The 26913-nt window shown below is 47.4% G+C and overlaps 2 protein-coding genes across 2 annotated transcripts in view; both read right to left on the bottom strand.

Annotated features, from left to right (window-relative positions):
• Positions 1 to 13524, bottom strand: LOC132571619 (oocyte zinc finger protein XlCOF6-like). The gene is made up of 5 exons (XM_060238416.1): positions 13429 to 13524; positions 7866 to 7980; positions 6918 to 6994; positions 6662 to 6788; positions 1 to 1484 (listed from the first exon to the last, which is right to left on the bottom strand). The coding sequence occupies exons 2-5, from the start codon at positions 7978 to 7980 to the stop codon at positions 1 to 3; spliced, it is 1803 nt and encodes a 600-aa protein (XP_060094399.1). The 5' UTR covers positions 13429 to 13524.
• Positions 12292 to 26913, bottom strand: part of LOC132571620 (zinc finger protein 431-like) — a 17151-nt gene continuing 2529 nt past the window's right edge. The window contains exons 2-9 of the mRNA XM_060238417.1: positions 24896 to 25396; positions 24548 to 24662; positions 23485 to 23558; positions 23205 to 23331; positions 17274 to 18837; positions 15445 to 15591; positions 13676 to 13811; positions 12292 to 12408 (exon numbers count right to left, since the gene is read on the bottom strand). Of these exons, the coding sequence (XP_060094400.1) occupies positions 12292 to 12408; positions 13676 to 13811; positions 15445 to 15591; positions 17274 to 18837; positions 23205 to 23331; positions 23485 to 23558; positions 24548 to 24662; positions 24896 to 25318 (2703 nt within the window). The 5' untranslated portion in view covers positions 25319 to 25396. The remainder of the gene's footprint in view (positions 12409 to 13675; positions 13812 to 15444; positions 15592 to 17273; positions 18838 to 23204; positions 23332 to 23484; positions 23559 to 24547; positions 24663 to 24895; positions 25397 to 26913) is intronic.

The raw sequence follows: 26913 nt of genomic DNA on the forward strand, positions 1-26913 counted from the left end.
CTAGTATTGAATCTCTTTCCACTCTAAGCATTCAAAAGGTTTCTCCCCTGTGTGGGTTCTCTGATGATATTGAAGACTGCTCCTTGTACTGAATCGCTTTCCACACACTGAGCATTCAAAAGGTTTCTCGCCTGTGTGCGTTCTTTCATGCTGGTGAAGATGCCCTCTGTGTCTGAATCCCTTTCCACACTCTGAGCATTCAAAAGGTTTCTCCCCTGTGTGGGTTCTCTGATGACATTGAAGATGGCCACTAGTACTGAATTTCTTTCCACACTCTGAGCATTCAAAGGGTTTTTCTCCAGTGTGTGTTCTCTGATGCTTTTTAAGATCGCCATTGAAACTGAATCTCTTTCCACACTCTGAGCATTCAAAAGGTTTCTCCACTGTGTGGGTTCTCTGATGATATTGAAGATGAGCCTTCTGACCGAATCTCTTTCCACACTCTGAGCATTCAAAAGGTTTCTCCCCTGTGTGCGTTCTTTCATGCTGGTGAAGATGTCCTCTGTGTCTGAATCTCTTTCCACACTCTGAGCATTCAAAAGGCTTCTCCCCTGTGTGCGTTCTTTCATGCTGGTGAAGATGTCCTCTGTGTCTGAATCTCTTTCCACACTCTGAGCATTCAAAAGGTTTCTCCCCTGTGTGGGATCTCTGATGACATTGAAGATCGCCACTCCGACTGAATCTCTTTCCACACTCTGAGCATTCAAACGGCTTCTCCGCTGTGTGCGTTCTCTGATGCTCTTGAAGCCTGTCACTCCGACTGAATCTCTTTCCACATTCTGAGCATTCAAAAGGTTTCTCCCCTGTGTGGGTTCTCTGATGATATTGAAGGTGATCCTTCCGACTGAATCTCTTTCCACACTTTGAGCATTCCAAAGGTTTCTCGCCTGTGTGCGTTCTTTCATGCTGGTGAAGATTTCCTCTGTGTCTGAATCCCTTTCCACACTCTGAGCATTCAAACGGCTTCTCCCCTGTGTGCGTTCTCTGATGTTCTTGAAGATTGTCACTCCGACTGAATCTCTTTCCACATTCTGAGCATTCAAAAGGTTTCTCCCCTGTGTGGGTTCTCTGATGAAATTGAAGATTGCTACTTGTACTGAATCTCTTTCCACACTCTGAGCAGTTAAAAGGTTTCTCTCCTTGGAGAGTTTTTTGATGAAGCTGAAGATAGCTACTCTGACTGAATTCATTTCTCATCTCTGAATAGTCAGCTGTCTCCTCCCTGTGTATTCTTTGGTTTATAAGGAGCTGTGATCTATCTCTGAAATACTTTCCACATTGAATGGATTTCCTTGTCTTCAATATCCTTTGGTTTGAAAAACGTACATTCCACTTTCTTCCATCACGCTTCTCTACCATAGCACCGCTTGCCTTTCTTTTAGGTCTGCCTTTACTCCTGTTTTCATCCAAGTCTTCATTTTTCACTCTATCTGGCATTTGCTGATGAAGTTCCTCCCCCTCCTCATTCCTCTGATCATTTTCTGCTGGAATAAAGAGAGAGAAACTGTTAGCACTTGGGAAAACTGGTAAGATCTAACGGCATCTATATGGCTACAGGAGGAAAGGATTGGTAGCCCTTTGGCTTCATCCATTTTGGCCGATCTTCACCACACGGCCACCTTTCCCCAGGAATATTTAGTATTTAAGTATAACTCCCCAATCTTCGTGAAGAGCCTCAAGTGAACTCTTGGCCAGAAGGAACTTCTGAGCCTCAAGATTTGAGGCTCCCAGAAGGCCTCCCTCCCTCTTTACCCACCAGCCTGTGTGATAGTACCAAACCAAATGTTGCTCAGAAGGGAATCAGGAAACTCCCGTGGTTATACCTGGCCTTTCCAGTGATGGCTGCTCACTCTCAGGTGTCAAGGGGCCTTGCCATTTTTATATTTTTGTATGTCTTAGGAACAGGGGAGGGTGCACTATGCCTGCTTCATCTTGGCTTTGCTCTGTCCGTTGTAACAATCACAAGAATCCATTTCTGCCATGCAGAAAGGAGTGAAGCCTCCGTCTCAAGGACATTTTATCTCTTCTCAGAGACAGCTCAAACTGCTAAATGTTTAATGAACAAAGGTGTTGCTAGGAACCAGCTTGTACCGTTTTCGCGGGCTTTTGCACTGTAGTTCTGGTGGGTTGCATAAAAGCCCAAATAATATATAAAGGACTGGCCACCCCTAAGGTGAGCTTTATACCTTATCTGGGCTTTTAAGCAGCCCACCAAAACTACAGTGCAAAAGCCCGCGAAAATGGTACAAGCTGGTTCCCAGCAACACCTTTGTTCATTAATTACAGGCCAGTCAGTCTGACTTCAATACTGGCAAAGTTGGTAGAAACCATTATCAAGGACAGAATGAGTAGGCACATTGATGAACACAAGTTATTGAGGAAGACTCAGCATGGGTTCTGTAAGGGAAGATCTTGCCTCACTAACCTGTTACGGTTCTTTGAGGGAGTGAAGAAACATGTGGACAAATTGGACCCAATAGATGTTGTTTACCTTGACTTTCAGAAAGCTTTTGATAAAGTTCCTCATCAAAGGCTCCTTAGTAAGCTCAAGAGTCATGGAGTAAAAGGACAGGTCCTCTTGTGGATCAAAAATTGGCTAATTGATAGGAAGCAGAGAGTGAGTATAAATGGGCAGTCTTCGCAGTGGAGGACGGTAAGCAGTGGGGTGCCACAGGGCTCAGTACTGGGTCCCATGCTCTTTAACTTGTTCATTAATGATCTGGAGTTGGGAGTAAGCAGTGAAGTGGCCAAGCTTGCAGATGACACGAAATTGTTCCGGGTGGTGAGAACCATAGAGGATTGTGAGGCACTCCAAAGGGATCTGTTGAGGCTGGATGAGTGGGCGTCAACGTGGCAGATGAGGTTCAATGTGGCCAAGTGCAAAGTAATGCACATTGGGGCCAAGAATCCTAGCTACAAATACAAGTGGATGGGTTGTGAACTGGCAGAGACTGACCAAGAAAGAGATCTTGGGGTCGTGGTAGATAACTCACTGAAAATGTCCAGACACTGTGCGATTGCAATAAAAAAGGCCAACGCCATGCTGAGAATTATTAGGAAGGGAATTGAAAACAAATCAGCCAGTATCATAATGCCCCTGAATAAATTGATGGTGCGGTCTCATTTGGAGTACTGTGTGCAATTCTGGTCACCGCACCTCAAAAAGGATATTATAGCACTGGAAAAAGTGCAGAAAAGGGCAAGTAGAAGGATTACAGGTTTTGAACACTTTCCCTATGAAGAAAGGTTAAAACGTTTGGGGCTCTTTAGCTTGGAGAAACGTCGACTGCGGGGTGACATGATAGAAGTTTACAAGATTATGCATCGGATGGAGAAAGTAGAGAAAGAAGTCCTTTTCTTCCTTTCTCACAATACAAGAACTCGTGGGCATTCAATGAAATTGCTGAGCAGTCAGGTTAGAATGGATAAAAGGAAGTCCTTCTCATCCAAAGGGTGATTAACATGTGGAATTCACTGCCACAGGAGGTGGTGGCGGCTACAAGCATAGCCAGCTTCAAGAAGGGATTGGATAAAAATATGGAGCAGAGGTTCATCAGTGGCTATTAGCCACTCTGCGTGTGTTTGTGTGTGTGTGTATTTTAGCCACTGTGTGATACAGAGTGTTGGACTGGATGGGCCATTGGCCTGATCCAACATAGCTCCTCTTATGTTCTTATGTTCTGACACAGATGTGTATCTCTACTTTTCTATCTATCAATAAAGCCAGCTTTCTGAACACACTGGAAGCCTTCTTTAATTGAGGGTTAGGGTTAGTCCCAGAGATGACATCAGCCAGTTCATTTGGGAAGGAAATATGCTCCTGGGTTCCTTTGCAGAGCGAGAGGGAGACAAAGAGAGAGAAAGCAAAGAAATAAACAAAACACTAAAAGTTTTTCTGGAAGGTCAGTACCATATTTCAGACCAAAGCCCAGAATCTGAACTAGTATAAGCAGAATGGATCTGTGAGGCAAAGAATCCGATTTCCCCCAAGGGTTACAGGAGTTATTAAGTGGCCTGATATGACTTATGAGTGTTCATAATTTGAGTCTGCCTGCAGCTAACATCATCTTTTTTTTCAAGGCCAGATCGCAGAATGTGGTCCTTGGTTAATCGCGAGAACCTTTATCCAGCTCTGCAAGCAGAAGGGTGAGGGGATGAGGATGCTGAAAGCATCTGGATAATTCTATCAAGGAGGACCCTTGATTGGGTCATTCGAACCACCAGACCCTAGAGAGGAAGAAACTATAATATGGGTTTGCATGAGAGGGAAGCCAGGCTAACTTTACGCTCGTGGCATGCTAGTGCACCTGGATGATTTCTTGCTGCATCATGATGAATACTTCTCTCTAGAGCAAGCGTGTCGAACTATTTGGTGTAGTGGTTAAGTGTGCGGACTCTTATCTGGGAGAACCGGGTTTGATTCCCCACTCCTCCACTTGCACCTGCTGAAATGGTCTTGGGTCAGCCAGAGCTCTCTTATCTGGGAGATACCGGGTTTGATTCCCCACTCCTCCACTTGCACCTGCTGGAATGGCCTTGGGTCAGCCATAACTCTGACAGAGGTTGTCCTTGAAAGGACAGCTGCTGTGAGAGCCCTCTCCAGCCCCACCCACCTCACAGGGTGTCTGTTGTGGGGGAAGAAGGTAAAAGAGATTGTGAGCCGCTCTGAGAATCTTCGGAGTGGAGGGCGGAATATAAATCCTATATCTTCTTCTTCTTCTTCCTCTTTATGAGGGCCGGATCTGACATAAATGAGACCTGGCTGGGCCATGTCGGGCCGGGCCATGTATGCACCTATTAAAACATTAGATAGCAGAGACATAAACTTCATAAAGGACAGAGACAAACAGAATTAAAGATTTTTTTAAAAAACCTTAAAATAAAACATGCTTACAACATTAGCACTTGTTGGTCTTAAAGGTGCTTTCTTTGTATCTCTCCCATGGGATCCAGGGAACTGGGCAAAGGAAGCTCTGGTTCTTTCCCTCTCTCCCCAGAAGATCAGGAGGGGGAGGAGACTCAGCCAATAGAAGGAAGAGAAGCTTGGCTCAGTAGTTCTGCTGTGCGATTGAGAGACCCAGGGAAGCAAGCTCTGCCTCCCCAAGGGAGGCGCCTCAGCCAATGGAGAAAACAGAGGTTTTTCTCTGTAACTCCTGTGCTATTGAGGAAGCTTTGCAAAGCAAGCTGCTATGCACAAAGAAGAAAGAGAGAGGAAGAAGGAAGCAGATGGCATCCAGTTGCATGGGGGCCTGATCAGAGCCCTCTGGGGGCCTGATTCGGCCCCTGAGTCGCGTATTTGACACCCCTGCTCTAGAGTAAATTAAGCTACAGCTGGAATACTTATGCTGCAACAAGAGCTGCCATCTAAGTACTTCATATCTTACATAGAGCAGTTACCTTCTCTTCCTTTACTGTTGCTAAACAGCCAGTGCCAGCTGTTGACAATCAATCTCCTCCAAGTTCTCCCCCTCCCATTGCAAGAGTGTGAAGCAGGCTCCGGAAAGAACTTTCGGAGTGAAGACATGAGGCTCGCCGATGCTTCAGATCTCTCAGCCCTGAGTTCTAGCAGAATCGCAACCACCCGGGGAGCAGGTTGATTGAGGCTCCCATATAGCTCCTGCCCAGGACCTGGTAACTTCGTGGAAGCAACAAGTCGATTCTCTGGCTAGCATCCACAGCTCTTCCTGATTCCAGATCCTGACCTGCTTGAATTCCTTGGCACCCTGACCCTTTGGCTTTTGGACACTGACTTCTGATTCCAGTTTGCGATTTTACTTTGGTGACTTGGCCCCTGCTTGATTCCCCGGACTTTGACCTTGGACTGGCTTTGGACTCCCGCCTGCCTGCGCCCTTAGAATGTGACAGATTCATAGTAAGGGTTCTTCTACCATGAAATCAGCTACCTAGGGAAGAGGTGAGTCCCCCCTCCCGGGCACTCTGTGAGCAGCGGCTGGACAAATGCTTGTTAGGGATGCTATAGGCTGACCCTGCATCGAGCAGGGGTTGGACTAGATGGCTCCTATGGCCCCTTCCGACTCTGTGATCCCCTTATTCTAACAAGATGGCCATCTGACACCAATGCTGATTCTGTGAATTTAGGTAGACAATGAAAGGGTGGAATGGAAGGGTTGCATTGGTGCTTAGGTCTCATGGTGCTTCCTTACATGCCCAGGGAAATGAGACTGCTTCCTTGGGGTCAGGAAACAAATTCCTCCAAGCCAGTTTAGTCAACTTTCCTGGAGGGTTTTCTTGCCATCTTCCAGGCATGCAGCAAGGGTACTCGTGAATTCCCTCCATTTTTCAGGGGGTTGACCCTGGAGGTCAGTTCCAATTCCTGGATTCTATGAACAGATGAAGTTTCCTTATACTGAATCAGACCCCTGGTCCCTTGGAGTCAGTATCATCTACTCAGTCCAACATCGCTCTTCGAGATCTCAGGCAGTCTTTCGTTTCACCTCTTACCTGATCCTTTTCATTGGAGATACTGGGGATTGAACCGGGGACCTTTTGCATGACAAGGAGATGCTCTGCCACGGAGCAACAGCCCCTCCCCAAGTAGTGGGACAGGTCACAAAATGATGCATTGCTATTGAAAAATTGGGTTCATTCCTCAAACCAGTGAAAGCAATACGCACCTTTGGCACCCATTAAAGATCCTTACCCAAAAAGGCCACATTCCCATAGTTCTCCAGCATGACTTCCCAGTACAGAGCTCTTTGTCCCGGATCCAGCAGGGCCCACTCTGCCTCCGTGAAAGAGACGGACACGTCCTCAAAGGAAAAGGGACCCTGAAAGAAAAAGATTTCCTCCTCTTCAGAGATCTCACCCTGGAAGGAAGTCGTCTGGGAAGGTACGGAAAGTAAGACTTGAGATGGGTAAATGGATCTCTTGCTGACCCCCCCCCTCATCTCTCCTACCTGGATTGGGGGTGCAGCAGCTGTTCCTACACCTTGGAAAAGACAACGGCTCAACAGCATCTCTTCACTGCCTGTTCCTGAGTCAAGGGAGGAAGGAAGGGTGTTTGGTTGTTTGTTCCCTGCTTCACACACGCACACCCTTCCCCGGGTCGTGAAACCATCTCCTATGTACACTCAACTCATTTTTAAACCCTTTTTAGTATATTCTGGGAGAGGCAGAAGAGAAGCCATAGGGATTATAAAAGCTGCCAACTTATTTCAGACTTCTGTGAGACTTGTGTTTGCTCTACAGGGAGGGAAATGTGGAGTGGAAATGCAAGAGCTTGAAGCCTCACTGTCACATTAGACCAGATGTGACTGGAGCAATTCTGGCGACTTGAGGGTCATAGGAATGAGTTTTCAGAGCGTCTCTGGGCCTGCTAACTTCACAACCAGGTTTTCAGCCAGATGCAACTTCAACATGGCATCACATCTGTCCCAAGTCCCACCCCAAGGCTCACCCCAAACCACCTGCGAGTGCTGGGCTATAGCCCACCTTTCGTACTTCACCCCCTGCTGCCCACAGCAGCCCCCCAGATGACCCTTCAAGCACAAGCACCGAAGGCAGATTTTCCTATCATTATTGGCCCCTAAAGACTGGTTTCTGGAGCTCTGCTCCCACAAAAGGTGGAGGTTCCCTTTCAAGGTTTGCCTACCTTCCCCCCTCCCCAGGGAATCTGAGACCTTTTATGGAAGGAAGGTGATATATGAAATTTTTAAATTTATGGGACAAATTGTCCTCCAGAAGTTTGTCTAAAATTTTAGAGATACCACAGTTTGTGGACATTGAGTGCCACCAATTAACGCTGTGCTGTCTGTAGAAATACGTATTTTTCCCCCTGACCTGAACTCTCTACCCACCACATTCACAGGCTGCCCAGATGGCATCCAGGCACAAGGAGTCCTTACCACAGGGGAGGGCATCTTGGGCATGCTCCACCGCCTGCACCCTCTGCCCCTGCTCCAAGAGAGCTCCTTCTTCTTCAGGGATTGTAGCTTCCATCTTCAAAGGTGATCCCCACATCTGAAACAGCAACAAGGGAGGGGGTAAGGGATGGAATGGAAAAGAGACCAAGAAATGGATCCTGCCCCACTCCCAGACTCTGCACCCTTCTATCAGCAGATTTGGTGAGTCATCTGCAAGGGTCAGAAATTTTCTAACAGAAGAGGCTCTTGGCAATTATCTAGCAAGGAAACTTTAGGATAAGGTCAGAGATTCTTGCTTGAATTAGACACACCTGGAGGGAATCCCCTCACCTGTTCTGCCTGCGTCTTCTCCACTGTCTGACTCAGGAGGAAACCTTCAGCCAGGGTCACCGCCTGGGAACTGGTCTCTGGCCCACATCCTCTGACCCAGCACTGCATTTCCTGGGGCAAGAGAGTCAGAAACTGCTCCAGGATCACCAGGTCCACGATCTGCTTCTTGGTGTGCCTCTCCGGCTTCACCCACTGGTTGCAAAGTCCATGGAGCTGGCTGCAAACCTCTCGGGGCCCATCGGCCTCACGGTAGCGGAACTGCCGGAAGAGTTGGCAGTGGACCTCTGAAGTTATGGTGTCCTTAGCCAAGATCTCTGGCGCAGTCCTTTCCCAGAATTCAACAACACTTCCAGGTTGGATGGGATGGGGGCATTTCCTTGCTGTCTTGCCCATTCCAGGTCCTTCACAGTGAGCTTTTCCCTGGTGCTTCTTGTGGTTTGCCAATCAGATTTAATATTGTTTTCTGGACTAAAAACCAAGGTTTTTAATAAGTGCCTCCTTGATATTTTTTTTGGGGGGGGGAAATTTTGTGTCTCTCTGTTTGTCTCTTTAAGGATGTAACAAGCTGTGGAGAGACGCCATTTTAAGCTTGTGTTTTTCTGGGAGCTGGCTGGAGTAGTTTGTTAAACTTGAGGCAGGCTTTGGCCTAGTCTCCTCCTCACTCCCCTCCTGTCTGGAACCAGCAATTCGGAGGAGGCCTCCGAGAGAGACCGGAAGTCTTTCAGGCCTGTTTCCAGATGGCTGCAGAGGGATAAACCAGTTCCTGGGCAGAAACTGAATTTTTATATAGGGGCAGGGCGTTTTTGTGTAGCAGGAATTCCTTTGCATATTAGGCCACACCCCTTGACGTAGCCAATCCTCCAAGAGTTTACAGGGCTCTTAGTTCAGCGCTCCCTATAAGCTCCAGGAGGATTGGCTACATCAGGGATGTGTTGCCTAATATGCAAAGGAGTTCCTGCTACAAAAAAAAGCCCTGTATAGGGGATTTTGGGCAGGAAGCCCTCAGCTAGTTTGCAACAGTCCCAGGTAGGGTTGCCAATCCCCAGGAGGGGTAAGGGATTTCCCCCCCTCCGCTTCAGGGTCATCAGAAAGCAGGGGAGGGGAGGGAAATGTCTGCTACGCATTCCTTTATTCCCTATGGGAGACCAATCCCCTTAGGGTGTAATGGATAATTGATCTGCAGGTATCTGGGGCTCTTCATGGGCTGTTTCTTGAGATAGAGGCACCAGATTTTCAGCATAGCCTCCAGCTCCTCTCCCTAAAACACCCTCCAAGTTTCAAAAAGACTGGACCAGGGAATCCAATTCTATGAACCCCCAAAGAAGGTGTCCCTATCCTTCATTATCTCCAATGGAGGGAAGGCATTTAAAAGGTGTGTAAGTTCCTTTAAATGTTGAAGAAACCAGGAGTCAAGTGGCACCTTTAAGACCAACCAAGTTTTATTCAGAACGTAAGCTTAGAGAGCACACGAAAGCTTACGTTCTGAATAAAACTTGGTCTTAAAGAGGCCACTTGACTCCTGCTTCGTTCAGCTGCTTCACACCAACAGGGCTGCCCACTTGGATCTTGCTTTAAATGTGACAGCCAGAACTCCCTTTGGAGTTCAGCCGTGCGTGTCACACCCCAAAGTCTCCTGGCTCCACCCCCAAAGTCCCCAGATATTTCTTGAAATGGACTTGGCAACCCTAGTCCCAGGAAGGGTCAGCTGGGGCTTGCAAGAGGCTGTGCTCTTCTCCTCGGGCCAGAGGGAGTGGCCCTCTTAGAGGATACGAAGGACTCCCCAACTGAGACTAACTAAAGGGCCTGCCCTGCATGCCATCCAATTAGGGCAAGTATTAAAACAGGGAGAAAATGAGCGTTTCCCCCCTACTTGGATTTGTTTCTTCTGTCCGCTTTTGGAAATGCCTCTAAATAGTTATACACCGTTTGGATTGTTACAATCTTGAGTCCCTCTGCACCACCTGGTTCCCCCAACAGCTGAGAATGCTAGCAGCGGGTTGTGGAATCCCTAGGGTGGAGAGAAGTGGTAGCTGGTTGCCAATTCTTCAGAGGAGCACCAAAGTTCCCTCGGAAGCCCCGAGAAGGGTTCCTAGTGAGGCCAGAAGGAGGCTGCCCTGCCTAACTAGAGCCCCAGACGGGGACAATGAGGCAGTGATACACTGAGGTAGCGGAGTGGAACGGCCCCTTCAGGTCAGCATGCTGGGAAGGGGTGGGCAGGGCGAGGGACAGCTAGCAGACGCAGGTCCGGTCCGCCACACAAGCTTAGCCTCTCGTTACGTTGGCTCAGTCGGTCCTTGGAGCTACTTCTTAAAGTAGCCCCAAAAGCCACAAGAGGGACTGGTGAACCCTTTACCCATCTCCCCATCTCTTCCTTTTTAAAAATTTTTTATCAGTTTAAAAGAAGATGATGATATTGGATTTATATCCCTCCCTCCACTCCAAAGAGTCTCAGAGCAACCTACAATCTCCTTTCTCTTCCTCCCCCACAACAGACAACCTGTGAGGTGGGTGGGGCTGAGAGGGCTCTCACAGCAGCTGCCCTTTCAAGGACAACCTCCGTCAGAGCTATGGCTGACCCAAGGCCATGCTAGCAGGTGCAAGTGGAGGAGTGGGGAATCAAACCCGGTTCTCCCAGATAAGAGAGCTATGGCTGACCCAAGCCCATTCCAGCAAGTGCAAGTGGAGGAGTGGGGAATCAAACCTGGTTCTCCCAGATAAGAGTCCGCACACTTAACCACTATACCAAACTGGCTCTCCAGTTTATTATAGATAACACTAACACACACCACAAAGAGAAATACAAAGCACTCACTATATACAATATACACTGAAACATAAGGATCAAGCTCACATACATCACATTCCATCCTTATCTGTTTCAAGGACTTACGTTTCTGTATCAAATTTAGTTATATTCACTCTTTCCATATCGTATTATTTAACTCAATATCTATTTCCTAATTTAACCTGTAACCTTTATCCACTCATTTAATGGCTTCCATGTTTCTTCACATTCTTGTAAATTGCCCCCTTTCAACTTAACTGTTAAAAAATCCATTTCAGCAGCCTTCATAGAATTTTTGAAGGAATTCCTCCCTTTTTGGTATCTGCTGGGTTTTCCAATATCTAGCATACACCAACCTTGCTGCGGTTACAGCATGTAATAGTAATCTCTTTGTTAATTTGAAAAAGGAGCTTGCGCACATATTCAACAAATACAGTTCAAGTAAGTACTGAATATTCATTTTTAATATATATATTTTTTATTTTATAATCTTTTTCATCCTCCAACTTTATTTGGATTATATAATTGTAAACCTTCTTAATTACTTTATCTTCGTTTGTAAGTAATATTTTATCAAAGTTATCTTTTGTGAACCCTAATGATTTATCTTTTGAGAACCATAATGATCTTGTTCATGTTATATTTTCTCTCCATAATTTCTCCCATTCTATCAGCTCTATATTGTGCCCAATGTCTTGCATCCATTTTATCATACTTTCTTTGATAATTTCATCCTGCATTCGCCGCATCTCTTCGACAGGCCTGAAGTGTGAGGGAAGGGCTCTCTCCTACCACCCGGCAGAGGGGAAGGGCAGGAACGCGACTGTGGTAAATACAAGACCAGGAGAGAAAGGCAGATGGTCTTTGGAGGAGATTTGACTGGGGAAAAAGCTGAGGCACCAAAACACTCCCTTTGGGAATTTGATGTGGGCTAGCTGTGTGAATTCCTCTGGCTTCCACCTGTGCTCAACTCTGCCAGTATATTTGTCAATAAAGCCAATAATAGGAAGAAACCAGAAGACTTTCCCCTTCCAAGGGGAACCAACCCAGCTGAACAGGATCCCTTAGTACTTCTTATATCATGAAGAAGCAGGATAGGCCAGGCAAGCCTGCTGTCATCAAATCTTAGAAGCCAAACAAAGCGCAGGTTATTACCTTTAAAGCCCTATGTGGCCGAGGACCCGTTTACCTGAGGGATCATCTGTCCCCACACATTCCCCAGAGTGCTGAGATCTCCTAGTGATCCCCGGGCTGAAGGAGGCGAGACTGTCTACTACTAGGGATCGGGCCTTTTCAGTGGCAGCCCCCTCCTGGTAGAACCAATCGCCGGAAGAGGTTAGGGCCTTGCGGGACATCGCTCAGTTCCGCAAAGCCTGTAAGATCGTTCTCTTCCGGCAAGCCTTCAGTCGACTGTAGGAGAATCCTGGAACAAGCGTCGTCTTGAGAACGAGTAACATCTAGCACCAACTGTATACTGTTTTTAATTTATATTGTTTAATGATTTTATTGATTTTATGATTGCGATCATTGTTCTATGATCCGATGTAAGCCGCCCTGAGCCCGCCTCAGCTGGGAGTCCCTCGTGCTGAGATTGGTGGGCCTTGGTAGGGTTTCCATGCACAGGTGGTGTTGCTAGGCTCTCTGCACCTTGGCAACAGAGTCCTTTTCAAATGTTCCTCTCCTCTGCTGGGGGGACCTTGGATACTGGCTGACAGCCCCGGCCCCACATCAGGGGCTTAGTTTGGGGGTGCAGCTGATTTCAGCGCAGGCCAGACTTCTCTTCCTCCACACCCCTTTCTCGCTCATCCCACCTCCCAAAAGGCCTCCTACGGCTGGTTGGTGGGTTTGCAGAATTTAAAAAAAAACAAAACAGTTTTCGACATTAAACTTTTTCTTTTCTACAGAAAAGCAAAATGATCATCTCCTCAACAAACTCCATTTTCACAGTGGAGCAAAACTACTGCCTAGCAGAGTAGCCAACTTCCAGGTGGGGCCTGAAGTTCTCCCAGAATTGGCTCCCCCTTTGCCGCCCCAGAGACAGAAGGAGAAAGTGGGGAACAGTCCCTGCCTCGGCTGCACAGGAATCTCCCACCCCCCTCACCCTGCCTCTGCACCATCCCCCGCCGAGCTGCATCACTACAGAGCGTCCGTGGGTGAGCGCAGCCAGCCTGAAAGGAAGCCCGGAAGCCTCTGTCAGGTCTCTGCGGCTCCGAAAGGATTAAAGCAGCAGAGCTGTTTGCTAAAGAGGCTGAGCAAGGAGTGGGAGGGAGGACTCTGTGGACTTCCCTTCTCAGCCCCCCCCTCCAGAAATTTCCTAACTGGAAGTTGGCCAATTTAGGGCAGCCCTGGCTTGGCATGCATGATCCCCGCTTCCCACCCACCCACAATCTAAAAGCTTATCCCCCCCCCCCCCCCCTTCCCGTGGCTTACTTTTGAGCAAACTTTTCCAGGCTCCAGCTGCGCTGCTTTTCTCTACTTCAGCTTCTCTGCAGCGCTTCCCGCTCTCTTTCCCAGTCCGGAAGCAAACCCCTTCTCCTACGCATGCGTGCACAGGCAAGGAAGGCAAGCAAGAGCCCATCCTTTTCTCCGACCCGCCCCCCCTTTCTTGCAGGGCCTCTCTAGCCGATGGATTTCTGGCGTTAACCCTTTCGGTGCTGCAGAGGAACGCAACCTGTACCTTCTTGTCCTCTCCATGAGGAGCCAGGCTGCCATCTGCAGTGCTGCTCCATGGGGCTGCTCGGGAGTAACTCTGCACGGGGGTGCATGCCCGGAGGATCCAGGGAAAGGAGGCTTGAGCTGAATCCCTGCAGCTCCTTGGAATAAGGACCGCAGAAGAACGGGGGCGAGGGAGAGGAGGAAGGAAGCGGTTTTCTGTGCCCCCCTCCCAGTGCAGTGGGAGATGGGGGGGGGGGGGTAGAGTTGGGAAGGCGAGGTTTGGGGGCAGGAGGGGATCCATAGAGCTCTGATGCCGGCCTTTCCTTTCCTGCAGGGGGGCTGGTCTCTGCAGTCTGGAGATGCCCTGTTATTAGAGTGCTCATAATTCGAGTCTCCCTGCAGATAACATGGTTATATTTTTCCAGGCCACAGCCCAGTATGCGGCCATTGGTTAATCTTGAGAACATCTATCCAGTTCTGCTAACAGGAGGGTGACGGGATGAGGGTGCTGCTGAGAATTTCTGGAGAATTCCATCAAGGAGGACCCTTGATTCGGTCATTAGGACCAGATGACACTAGAGATATAGTATAATACAGGGGTGGCCAATGGTAATTCTCCAGATGTTTTTTGCCTACAACTCCCATCAGCCCCAACCAGCATGGCGAATGGCTGGGGCTGATGCGAATTGTAGGCAAAAAACATCTGGAGAACTACCATTGGCCAACCCTGATATAATACAAGTAGAGATGGCGAAAAAGATGATATTGGATTTATATACCGCCCTCCACTCCGAAGAGTCTCAGAATGGCTCACAATCTCCTTTCAAAAACCTCCAAGGAAGGAGAGCCCACCACCTCCCAAGGAGGAAGCCTGTTCCACTGAGGAATCGCTCTAAGGATCAGAAAGTTCCTCCTAAAGTTGAGGCAGAAATTCTTCTGATTTAATATCAACCCATTGATTCTGGTCCTACCTTCTGGGGCCACAGAAAACAATTGCACCCCATCCTCTATAGGACAGCCCTTCAAGTACAACCTGTCAACTCCAGGTTGGGGAACGCCTGGAGACTGAGGGGGTGGATGCTGGGAAGGCGGGGTTTTGGGACAGGATTGGGTCAATAGGGCTTTGATGCCACAGAGCCCACCCTCTGCCAAGAAAGGGAGGCTGATCTCTGCAGTCTCTGGAGACAAGCACTGGTATTCAAGATGATCTCCAGGCCCTCCCTGGAGGTTGGCAATCCTGTCCCAATTGAGGCAGAAATACCATGGCAGCCTCCCTCAATCCTCACCACTTCCCCCTCCCTCCCTGGTCTCCTGCCAGGGACACAACCCACGTGGTGCCCAAAAGCAAACCAGCACCAGCAAAAAGGGGGATTAACTGGACTCCCTCTCCCCCAAGCTAGGCTGAGGTTCCCTTGATTTTGCAACAATTGTCCCTTATTCAATTTAGGGTCTCCAGGTATATCAGTTTCAAAGGAAACTCTCTTTGGGAAATAGCTGGAATGGATTTTATAGTCACTATTTGCATATTGAGTTCAATCTCAGCAGAAGCTGGGTTCAGGTAGCTGGCTCATGGTTGACTCAGCCTTCCATCCTTCTGAGGTTGGTAAAATGAGTACCCGGCTCGCTGGGAGGAAAGTGCAGATGACTGGGGAAGGCAATGGCAAACCACCCCATTCAAAATTCTGTCGTGAAAAGTCAGAAACAACTGGTGCTTGCATATCAAATACAGCAATCCATTTACCATCTTCTGTTCAGAGTTTTTGTCAGCCTCTGTCAGAATTTTAAACCTACCTGCTATAAAGATGCTTGGTTTCATGCACCAAAGCTGACCCGTCTTTTTCCCAGTCTGGGCCTCCTGCCTGGAGCCTCTTTTGGACCACACCTGCTGTGCAGACAAGGGATGGGTCCCAGCGGAGGCTATGCCCAGGGACCAGGTGGCTTGACAGAAAGGGCAGGAGCAGGTAGACAGCCCAGTATGCAATCAGTCTAAAGCATCTTTAGCATGCCTATTAGAAGTATGTGAAGTTTCAACCCATGCAAGTCACTGTTGAATGAGCGGGATAATAGGAGACGGCTGCAACCATACTCTTAATTCTGAACAGGGAAAGAAAGAGACCTACAAGTAGACTCCAGCTCTCAACCATCCTACAGCACTGCAGAAATATCTGGAACATGTTTTTAAAAATTGCTTGGAGGGGCTCCCGAAAGTAGGTAGCCTCACCTAAGGCACCAAATAGCCTGAAACCGGCCCTGGCTGCATGTGGAGGAGGAAAGGGGAATCAAACCCAGTTCTCCCACAGTGCTCTCTTCTTGGGGTCCCTAAATAAAGCTCTTCTTTGTGGTCATGCCAGGTGTTTGAGGGCTGGAGCTTTCTCCTTCCAGGCACTTCCACGCTTCCTCATGCCTCCCAGTATGCCCAAATCTTGCCCCACGGTAACTTCCATTCCAGAAATATCAGCTGATATCCCTGTTCCTGCCTTCTTCACTAACTTTTCCATACTGAACCTCCAAAATAAGAATTTCGCTACCTGAACCAGAGAGTGGGTTGCAAAGAGATTCACTTGTGTACAAAGGCCTTGGTCCCCTTAAACTGCCACCCCGTCGAGGAACCCAAGCCGGGGCTCTCTGCATCTCCGAGGACAGAGGTTCACAACAAACCAGACCTTAGCAAAAGAGAGAAGGTTTATTAAATACATATAGAACAAGATTGATATGAGGCAAAACAATCTCTGTAGCCTTGCGTATGACAAGAAAGATAAAAGAGATCTACATCCTGAGTTTCCAGCTGAGTAAAGATTATGCGTGGGACAGAGAAGGTAGAGAAAGAAGAACTTTTCTCCCTTTCTCGCAATATAAGAACTCATGGGCATTCAATGAAATTGCTGAGCAGTCGGGTTAAAATGGAATGCCCCCGCCCCACAAGCACCAAGAATACAGAGTATCACTGCCCCAGACAATTCCAACAATATGCCACTAATGAACCTCTGCTCCATATTTTTATCCAAACCCCTCTTGAAGCTGGCTATGCTTGTCGCCGCCACCACCTCCTGTGGCAGTGAATTCCACAGGTTAATCACCCTTTGGGTGAACAAGGACTTCCTTTTATCCGTTCTAACCCTACTGCTCAGCAACTTCATTGAATGCCCACGAGTTCTTGTATTGTCAGAAAGGGAGAAAAGTTCTTATGTTCCTGACACAGCAGAAAAGTACCACTCTGACTTAATCTCTTTCAATGCAACATTAAAACTGTGTCTTCCTTGTGTGGATTCTCAGTTGCCATCAGAGAGTGTTTCTGCAGTGGAATCTCCTTCCACAGTCTGAGAATTCAAAAGGCTTCTCCCCTGTGTGTTTATTGATTTTCTTGAAGATTCCCCCATAACTGAATCTCTTTCCATACTATGAGCATTCATAACATTTCTCCCCTGTGTGGGTTCTGTTGAAGATGGCCACGCTGACTAAATCTCTTTTCAAATTCTGAGCATTCAAATCATTTCTCCTGTGTGGTTTCTACAATGCTGTTGAAGATGGCGACTCGTGCTGAATCTCTTTCCACACTCTGAGCATTCAAAAGGATTCTCCCCTGTGGGGTCTATGATGCTTTTGAAGACTGCCACTAGTACTGAAACTCTTCCCACTCTAAGCATTCAAAAGGTTTGTCCCCTGTGTGGGTTAACTGGTGACGTTGAAGACTGCCACTCTGACTGAATCTCTTCCCACACTCTGAGCATTCAAAAGGTTTGTCCCCTGTGTGCGTTCTCTGATGCTTTTGAAGACTGCCACTCCAACTGAATCTCTTACCACACTCGGAGCATTCAAAAGGTTTCTCCCCTGTGTGGGTGCTCTGATGATAATGAAGAAGATTGCTTCTACTGAATCTCTTTCCACACTCTGAGCATTCAAAAGGTTTCTCCCCTGTGTGGGTTCTCTGATGATATTGAAGACTGCTCATTGTACTGAATCGCTTTCCACACACTGAGCATTCAAAAGGTTTCTCGCCTGTGTGCGTTCTTTCATGCTGGTGAAGATGCCCTCTGTGTCTGAATCCCTTTCCACACTCTGAGCATTCAAAAGGTTTCTCCCCTGTGTGGGTTCTCTGATGACATTGAAGATGGCCTCTAGTACTGAATCTCTTTCCACACTCTGAGCATTCAAACGGCTTCTCCCCTGTGTGCATTCTCTGATGCTCTTGAAGACTGTCACTCCGACTGAATTTCTTTCCACATTCTGAGCATTCAAAAGGCTTCTCCCCTGTGTGGGTTCTCTGATGATACTGAAGATGACCCCTCCGACTGAATCTCTTTCCACACTCTGAGCATTCAAACGGTTTTTCTCCTGTGTGTGTTCTCTGATGCTTTTTAAGATCGCCATTGAAACTGAATCTCTTTCCACATTCTGAGCATTCAAGAAGTTTCTCCCCTGTGTGGGTTCTCTGATGATGTTGAAGATGGCTACTTGTACTGAATCCCTTTCCACACTCTGAGCATTCAAAAGGTTTCTCCCCTGTGTGGGTTCTCTGATGCTCTTGAAGACTGCCACTCCGACTGAATCTCTTTCCACACACTGAGCATTCAAAAGGCTTCTCCCCTGTGTGGGTTCTCTGATGATAATGAAGATGACCCCTCCGACTGAATTTCTTTCCACACTCTGAGCATTCAAAGGGTTTTTCTCCTGTGTGTGTTCTCTGATGCTTTTTAAGATCGCCATTGAAACTGAATCTCTTTCCACACTCTGAGCATTCAAATGGTTTCTCCCCTGTGTGGGTTCTCTGATGATGTTGAAGATTGCTACTTGTACTGAATCTCTTTCCACACTCTGAGCAGTTAAAAAGTTTCTCTCCTTGGAGAGTTTTTTGATGGAGCTGAAGAAAGCTACTCTGACTGAATTCATTTCTCATCTCTGAATATTCAGGTGTCTCCTCCCTGTGTATTCTTTGGTTTACAAGGAGCTGTGATCTATTTCTAAAATACTTTCCACATTGAATGGATTTCCTAGCCTTCAATATCTTTTGGTTTGAAAAATGTACATTCCACTTTCTTCCATCATGCTTCTCAACCATAGCACCACCTTTCTTTCTTTTAGATCTGCCTTTACTCCTGACGTTTTCATCCAAGTCTTTATTTTTTACTCTATCTGGCATTGGCTGATGAAGTTCCTCCCCCTCCTCATTCCTCTGATCATTTTCTGCTGGAATAAAGAGAGAGAAACGCTTGGGAAAGCTGGTAAGATCTAACAGCATCTATATGGCTACAGGAGGAAAGGATTGGTGGCCCTTTGGCCGCATCCATTTTGGCTGATCTTAACCACACGGCCACCTTTACCCAGAAATATTTAGTATTTAAGTATATTTTCCCCCCACCTTCTTCGTGAAGAGCCTCATGTGAACTCTTGGCCAGAAGGAGCGTCTGAGTCTCAAGATTTCAGGCTCCCAGAAGGCCTCCTTCCCTCTTTACCCACCAGCCTGTGTGATTGTACCAAACCAAATGTTGCTCAGAATGCAATCAGGAATCCGCTATGGTTATTCCTGGCCTTTTCCCTTGACACAACAGTGATGGCTGCTAACTCTCAGCTGCCAAGGGGCCTTGCCATTTTTATATTTCTGTATGTCTTAGGAATGGGGGAGGGTGCACTATGCCTGCTTCATCTTGGCTTTGCTCTGTCCGTTATAACAATCACAAGAATCCGTTTCTGCCATGCAGAAAGGAGTGAAGCCTCTGTCTCAAGGACACTTTATCTCTTCTCAGAGACAACTCAAACTGCTAACTGTTTAATGAACAAAGGTGTTGCTAGGAACCAGCTTGTACCATTTTCACGGGCTTTTGCACAGTAGTTTTGGCGGGCTGCATAAAAGGCTAGAAAAGGTATAAACGACTGGCCACCCCAAAGGTGAGCTAGTTCTGACACAGACGTGTATCTCTACTTTTCTATCTATCAATAACGCCAGCTTTCTGTCCACAATGGAAGCCTTCTTTAATTGAGGGTTAGGGTTAGTCCCAGAGCTGACATCAGCCAGTTCATTTGGGAAGGAAATACGCTCCAGGGTTCTTTTGCAGAGCGAGAGGGAAACGAAGAGAGAGAAAGCAATCATTCTTACATAGGCAAAGAAATAAATGACTAAAAGTTTTTCTGGAAGGTCAGCACCATATTCCAGACCAAAGCCCAGAATCTGCACCAGTATAAGCGGAATGGATCTGTGAGGCAAAGAATCCAAGTTCTCCAAAGTTTACAGGGGTTATTAAGTGGTCTGGTGTGACTTATGAGTGTTCATAATTTGAGGCTGCCTGCAGCTAACATCATCATGTTTTTCAAGGCCAGATCCCCGAATGTGGTCATTGGTTAATCGCAAGAACCTTTATCCAGTTCTGCAAACAGGAGGGTGAGGGGATGAGGATGCTGCTGGAAGTATCTGGAAAATTCTATCAAGGAGGACCCTTGATTGGGTCATTCGAACCACCTGACCCTAGAGAGGAAGAAACTATAATATGGGTTTGCATGAGAGGGAAGCCAGGCTAACTTTACGCTCGTGGCATGCTCGTGCACCTGGATGATTTCTTGCTGCATCATGATGTATACTTCTCTCTAGAGCAAGCGTGTCGAACTAATTTGTTATGAGGGCCGGAGCTGACATAAATGAGACCTTGTCAAGCCAGGCCATGTCGGGCTGGGCCATGTTTGTACCTATTTAACATTAGGTAGCAGAAACAAAGGACAGAGACATACACAATTAAAGATTGTTTTTTAAAGAAAACTTAAAATAAAACATGTTTAAAACATTAAGACTTGTTGGTCTTAAAGGTGCTTTCTTTGTATCTCTCCCATGGGATCCAGGGAACTGGGCAAAGGAAGCTCTGGTTCTTTCCCTCTCTCCCCAGATGATCAGGAGGGGGAGGAGCCTCAGCTAATAGAAGGACAAGAGGCTTGGCTCAGTAGCTCTGCTGTGCGATTGAGAGACCCAGGGAAAGCAAGCTCTGCCTCCCCAAGGGAGGAGCCTCAGCCAATGGAGAAAACAGAGGTTTTTCTCTGTAACTCCTGTGCTATTGAGGAAGCTTTGCAAAGCAAGCTGTTATGCAGAAAGAAGAAAGAGAGAGGGAGAAGGAAGCAGATGGCATCCAGTTGCATGGGGGCCTGATCAGAGCCCTCTGGGGGCCTGATTCGGCCCCTGGGTCACATATTTGACACCCTTGCTCTAGAGTAACTTAAGCTACAGCTGGAATACTTATGCTGCAACGAGAGCTGCCATCTAAGTACTTCGTATCTTACATAGAACAGTTACCTTCTCTTCTTTTACTGCTGCTAAACTATAACATTTTGTGATCTCTCTGTTTTAAATCCTTAATAAAAATGTTATGTATTTTTATGAAGGGTCGGCTTTATTTCTCTGCACTTTCCTTGGGTACCCACTGAACGGGGTGTTGCTCAGCTACAAAGAGAACTGACCAAGGGAGACCCAGACTTTGGTTCTTGACAGAATCATTTCCAGCTCACAGGCAGAGCAGATGTTTGTAACCCCACCCAGGGGAAAGGGTGTGTGGTAAAGGCTGCCAACAGAGAAATGAGCATGGAGAGGGACGGTGGCTCAGTGGTAGAGCATCTGCTTGGTAAGCAGAAGGTCCCAGGTTCAATCCCCGGCATCTCCAATTAAACGGTCCAGGCAAAATAGGTGTGAAAAATCTCAGCTTGAGACCCTGGAGAGCCCGCTGCCAGGGTGAGAAGACAATACTGACTTTGATGGATTGAGAGTCTGATTCAGTAGAAGGCAGCTTCATATGTTCATCTGCCCCTTCCAGAATGTATCTGAGGGAATCTCATCCGTTTTGTCTTAGGCCATGACACCTTCTCTGGCCTAGGGAATCGCCGCAACACTGGCCTCAGTCACCCTCGTGCAAGTACACACACATGAACAACACAAGAAACTGCTTTATACTGAATCAGACCCTTGGTCTGTTGAAGTCAGTATGCTCAGCCCAGCAGCAGTTTTCTAGGGTCTCAGGAAGATGTTTTTCACTCACCTCCTACACACAGCCGGCTCGCCCACTAGGCAAACTAGGCATTGGTCTAGAGCGCTGGGAGGGGGATGAACGAATTGGGTTTCCACCTCCTGGTACCCCAGACAAATGTCTTGTGCTTTTGTCCCTCCCCCGCCCCCTCCACCCCTCCATCACCCCTTTGCCGCCGCCAGCCTCCCCGCTCCGTGCGCTCAGAGTAGCGCCGATAGGCTCATCTCTACTACAGGCTTCACCACAGACCCAGCATCTCAGCGCTCTCTCTTCCTCCAGTGCTCTGTTAAAAGAGAGTGCTGCGATGCCCGGGTCGGGGCGAAGAGGGTAGGACTGAGCCTAGCGGTGCTTCTTTGAGCGCACACCAGGAGGCAGCACAGTGACATGTTGCGGCACTAGAGGGGGGGGGGAGGCGGCAGCTTGGCCTAGGGTGCCCAGGAGCACGGGGCAGCGGGCATCGAGGCTGGCCCTGCTCCTACCCGATCCTTTTCACTGGAGATTCTGGTTGTTGAGCCTCGGACCTTCTTCAGGAGGCGGGGAGCTCTCCTTCATTGAAGGTTTTTAAAAAGAAAAGACTAGCAACAACAGCATTACCTTAAGGGCAGGAAGCTACCAGCTAGATATTAGGAAACACTGTTCATAGTAAGGGTTGTTCTACCATGAAACCAGCTACTTAGGGAAGAGGTGAGCTCCCCCTTTCTGGCATTCTTTAAGCAGCGGCTGGACAAATACTTGTCAGGGATGCTGTAGGCTGACCCTGCATCGAGCAGGGGTTGGACTAGATGGCCTCTATGGCCCCTTCCGACTCTGTGATCCCCTTATTCTAACAGAGGCAAGATGGCCATCTGACACCAATGCTGATTCCTTGAATTTAGGTAGACAATGAGAGGGTGGAAAGGAAGGGTTGCATTGATGCTTGGGTCTCATGGCACCTTCTTACATGCCCAGGGAAATGCGACTGCTGCTTTGGGGTCAGGAAAGAAATTCCTCCAGGCCGGTAAAGTCAAGTTTCCTGGAGGGTTTTCTTGCCATCTTCCAGGCATGCAGCAAGGGGACTCATAAATTCCCTGCATTTTGCAGGGGGGTTGGACTAGATGACTCTGGAGGTCAGTTCCAATTCTTGGATTCTACAAACAGGTGAAGTTTCCTTATACTGAATCAGACCCCTGGTCCCTTGGAGTCAGTATCATCTACTCAGTCCAACGTCGCTCTTCGAGATCTCAGGCAGAGTCTTTCATTTCACCTCTTACCTGATCCTTTTCATTGGAGATGCTGGGGATTGAACCTGGGTCCTTTTCATTGGAGATGCTGGGGATTGAACCTGGGTCCTTTTCATTGGAGATGCTGGGGATTGAACCTGGGTCCTTTTCATTGGAGATGCTGGGGATTGAACCTGGGACCTTTTGCATGACAAGGAGGTGCTCTGACAGGGAGCCGCAGCCCCTCCCCAAGTAGTGGGACGGGCCACAAAATGATGCATTGCTATTCAAAATTTGGGTTCATTCCTTATCCCAGCAAAAGCAATACGCACCTTTGGCACCCATAAAAGATCCTTACCCAAAAAGGCTACATTCCCATAGTTCTCCAGCATGACTTCCCTGTACAGAGCTCTTTGTCCCGGATCCAGCAGAGCCCATTCTGCCTCAGTGAAAGAGATGGACACATCCTCAAAGGAAAAGGGACCCTGAAAGAAAAAGAAGATCCCCTCCTCTTCAGAGATCACCCCAGGCAAGATTGCACAATGGAAGGGAGTAGTCTGGGAAGCTATGGAAAGTAAGACTTGAGATGGGTAAATGGATCTCTTGCTGACCACCCCACCCCCCATCATCTCTCCTACCTGGATTGGAGGTGCAGCTGCTGTTCCCACACCTTGGAAAAGACAATAGCTCAACAGCATCTCTTCACTTGTTCCTGAGACAAATAAGTAAGTAAGTAAGTAAAATTTTATTTATATCCCGCCCTCCCCCGCCGAAGCAGGCTCAGGGCGGCTAACAACACAATGACCAGTGGTACATTAATAAATAGAACAGTAATAAAGGGAGGGAGGAAGGGTGTTTGGTTGTTTGTTCCCTGCTTCACACACGCGCACCCTTTCCTGGGTCATGAAACTGTCTGCTATGTACACTCAACTCATTTTAAAACCCTTTTTAGTATATTCTGGGAGAGGCAGAAGAGAAGCAATAGGGATTATAAAAGCTGCCAACATATTTCAGACTTCTGTGAGACTTGTGTTTGCTCTACAGGGAGGGAAATGTGGAGTGGAAATGCAAGGGCTTGAAACCTCACTGTCACATTAGACCAGATGTGACTGGAGCAATTCTGGGGACTTGAGGGTCATAGGAATGCGTTTTCAGAGCGTCTCTGGGCCTGCTAACTTCACAACCAGGTTTTCAGCCAGATGCAACTTCAACATGGCATCACATCTGTCCCAAGTCCCACCCCAAGGCTCACCCCAAACCACCTGCGAGTGCTGGGCTATAGCCCACCTTTCCTACTCCACCCCCTGCTGCCCACAGCAGCCCCCCAGATGGCCCTTCAAGCACAAGCACCGAAGGCAGATTTTCTCATCATTATTTGCCCCTATAGACTGGTTTTCAGAGCTCTGCTACCCCAAAAGGTGGAGGTTCCCTTTTAAGGTTTGCCTCCCTTCCCCCCTCCCCAGGGAATTTGAGACCTTTTAGGGAAGGAAGGTGAGATATGAAATTTTTAAATTTATGGGACAAATTGTCCTCCAGAAGTTTGTCTAAAATTTTAGAGATACCACAGTTTGTGGACACTGAGTGCCACCAACTAACTCTGTGTTGTCTGTAGAAATATGTGTTTTTCCCCCTGATCTGAACACTCTACCCACCACGTTCACAGGCTGACCAGATGGCATCCAGGCACAAGGGAGGCCTTACCACAGAACAGGGCATCTTGGGCACACTCCAACGCCTGCACCCTCTGCCCCTGCTCCAAGAAAGCTCCTTCTTCTTCAAGGATTGCAGCTTCCATCTTCAAAGGTGGTCCCCACATCTGAAACAGCAGCAAGTGATGGGGTAAGAGTTGGAATGGAAAAGAGACCAAGGAATGGATCCTGCCCCACTCCCAGATTCTACACCCCCCTATCAGCAAATCTGATGAGTTATCTGCAGGGGTCAGAAATTCTCTAGCAGAAGAGGCTCTATACAATTATCTGGCAAGTAAAATTTAAGATAAGGTGAGATATTGTTGCTTGAATTAGACACACCTGGAGGGAATCCCCTCACCTGTTCTGCCTGCATCTTCTCCACTGCCTGACTCAGGAGGAAACCTTCGGCCAGGGTCACCGCCTGGGAACTGGTCTCCGGCCCACATCCTCTGACCCAGCACTGCATTTCCTGGGGCAAGAGAGTCAGAAACTGCTCCAGGATCACCAGGTCCACGATCTGCTTCTTGGTGTGCCTCTCCGGCTTCACCCACTGGTTGCAAAGTCCATGGAGCTGGCTGCAAACCTCTTGGGGCCCATCAGCCTCATGGTAGCGGAACCGCCGGAAGAGTTGGCAGTGGACATCTGAAGTAATGGTGTCCTTAGCCAAGATCTCTGGCCCAGTCCTTTCCCAGAATTCAACAACACTTCCAGGTTGGATGGGATGGGGGCTTTTCCTTGCCATCTTGCCCATTCCAGGTCCTTCTGGGTCTTGCTCTTCCATCTCCTTCTCCTTCTCCTAGGTTACTTTTACCTGTGAGAACTTCCCTTTATTCAGTTGGTTATGATCTGAGGCTTCTCTCTGTGATTCTTTGGGGAAATTTTGTTTGTCTCTTTAGGAATGTTACAAGCTGTGGAGAGACACCATTTTAAGCTTGTGTTTTTCTGGGTTCCAAAAATACAACAATACAAACTATTGTGCACAAACAAACACTCTTAACTGGTGTATATAAAGTTCTATTATAATGAAATGAACAGCCTACAACAGTGGGCATACATTCATACAGTATAAATAGAAAACAACAGTCTCAAAACAATATACCAAGGAGGACCCCACACAGTCACTGAGTTTTCCAAAATGAGTACACAGACTCAAAAATAATGTTTCTCAGGAGTCCCTCCGTTGTTTGTTGACTTCTGAAGGACAAATTCTAGCCTTCACGCAAACCCCGGATTTGATTGCGTTCCGCTGCTCCTGCAGCTTCCTCGTAAGTCAACTGTAAACAACAAAAGTGACCGATAAAAACTACCCTAAAACAAAGTAATCTTAACAAAAACATACAGAAATAGTTGGTAAAACAACCTGAAAACTTCAGCCAAGTTCTTTCTCAAATGCCCATTTTGATATCTTAATTTGCGGCTTGGGCTATCAGAGCCCACGGCTTTTTTTAAAGGGACGGACACAGCTGTTGTTACTCAACCATTTAAAGGAGACCACACCACAATCTACCAACATACCCAAGAAACAAAATACATTATATATAACAAGAGAAATCATTGTGTTGATTTAGACCAGAGGGTTCAATGGTATTTAAACAATGTATCCACCGTGCCTCTTTTTGTAACATGGTCCTTTGTAGATCACCACCTCTACTTACACAAATATCACCAACTTTCTGAATCACAAAGAATTTTAAGGCTTCTAAGTTATGATCAGTCTCAGTAAAATGTTGCAGGAGAGGAACACCAGGAACTTGATGACGAACCCTTGAGATGTGTTCCAAAACACGTGTCTTAATCGCCCTGCGGGAACATCCTATATACATTTTAGAGCAATCTCCACAGACCAGGGCATAGATAACTCCTTTGGAGTCACAATTAGTGAACCCTGTCAATTTAATAGTTGTTTGGGATCTAGGATCCACATACTCTTTTATTTGTAGAGAGTACTTGCATGCTTTGCAACCCTTGCAACGGAAATGACCAGGGGGCAATCTAGAAGATGTCTGTGCAGTATTCAAATCCGTATGTACCAAATAGTCCCTTAGATTCCGAGATCTACGGAAACCAATTATAGGTGGGGAGGCACATCCTGCAATGCTGGAAACAATACTCCAATGGCGCAAAATGATATTTTTAATCGCTAATGCCTTCGGAGTATATCGAAATGAACAAAATAATCTTTGATTTTCCCTAGCCTCTCCATTCTGTTTGTTCATACGCTGAAGCATAAGGGAACGTTCTTGTTTGGCAGCCCTCGTCTCCGCCCCTTTGATGACTGTTTCCGGATAACCACGTTCCTTAAACTGCACTGTCAGTTGATTACATGCTTTTTTAAACTCAGTGACTGAGGTGCTATTACGTTTCATGCGTAAGAAT

This window comes from Heteronotia binoei, chromosome 5 (assembly GCF_032191835.1).
Source record: "Heteronotia binoei isolate CCM8104 ecotype False Entrance Well chromosome 5, APGP_CSIRO_Hbin_v1, whole genome shotgun sequence".
Taxonomy (NCBI): Eukaryota; Metazoa; Chordata; class Lepidosauria; order Squamata; family Gekkonidae; genus Heteronotia; species Heteronotia binoei.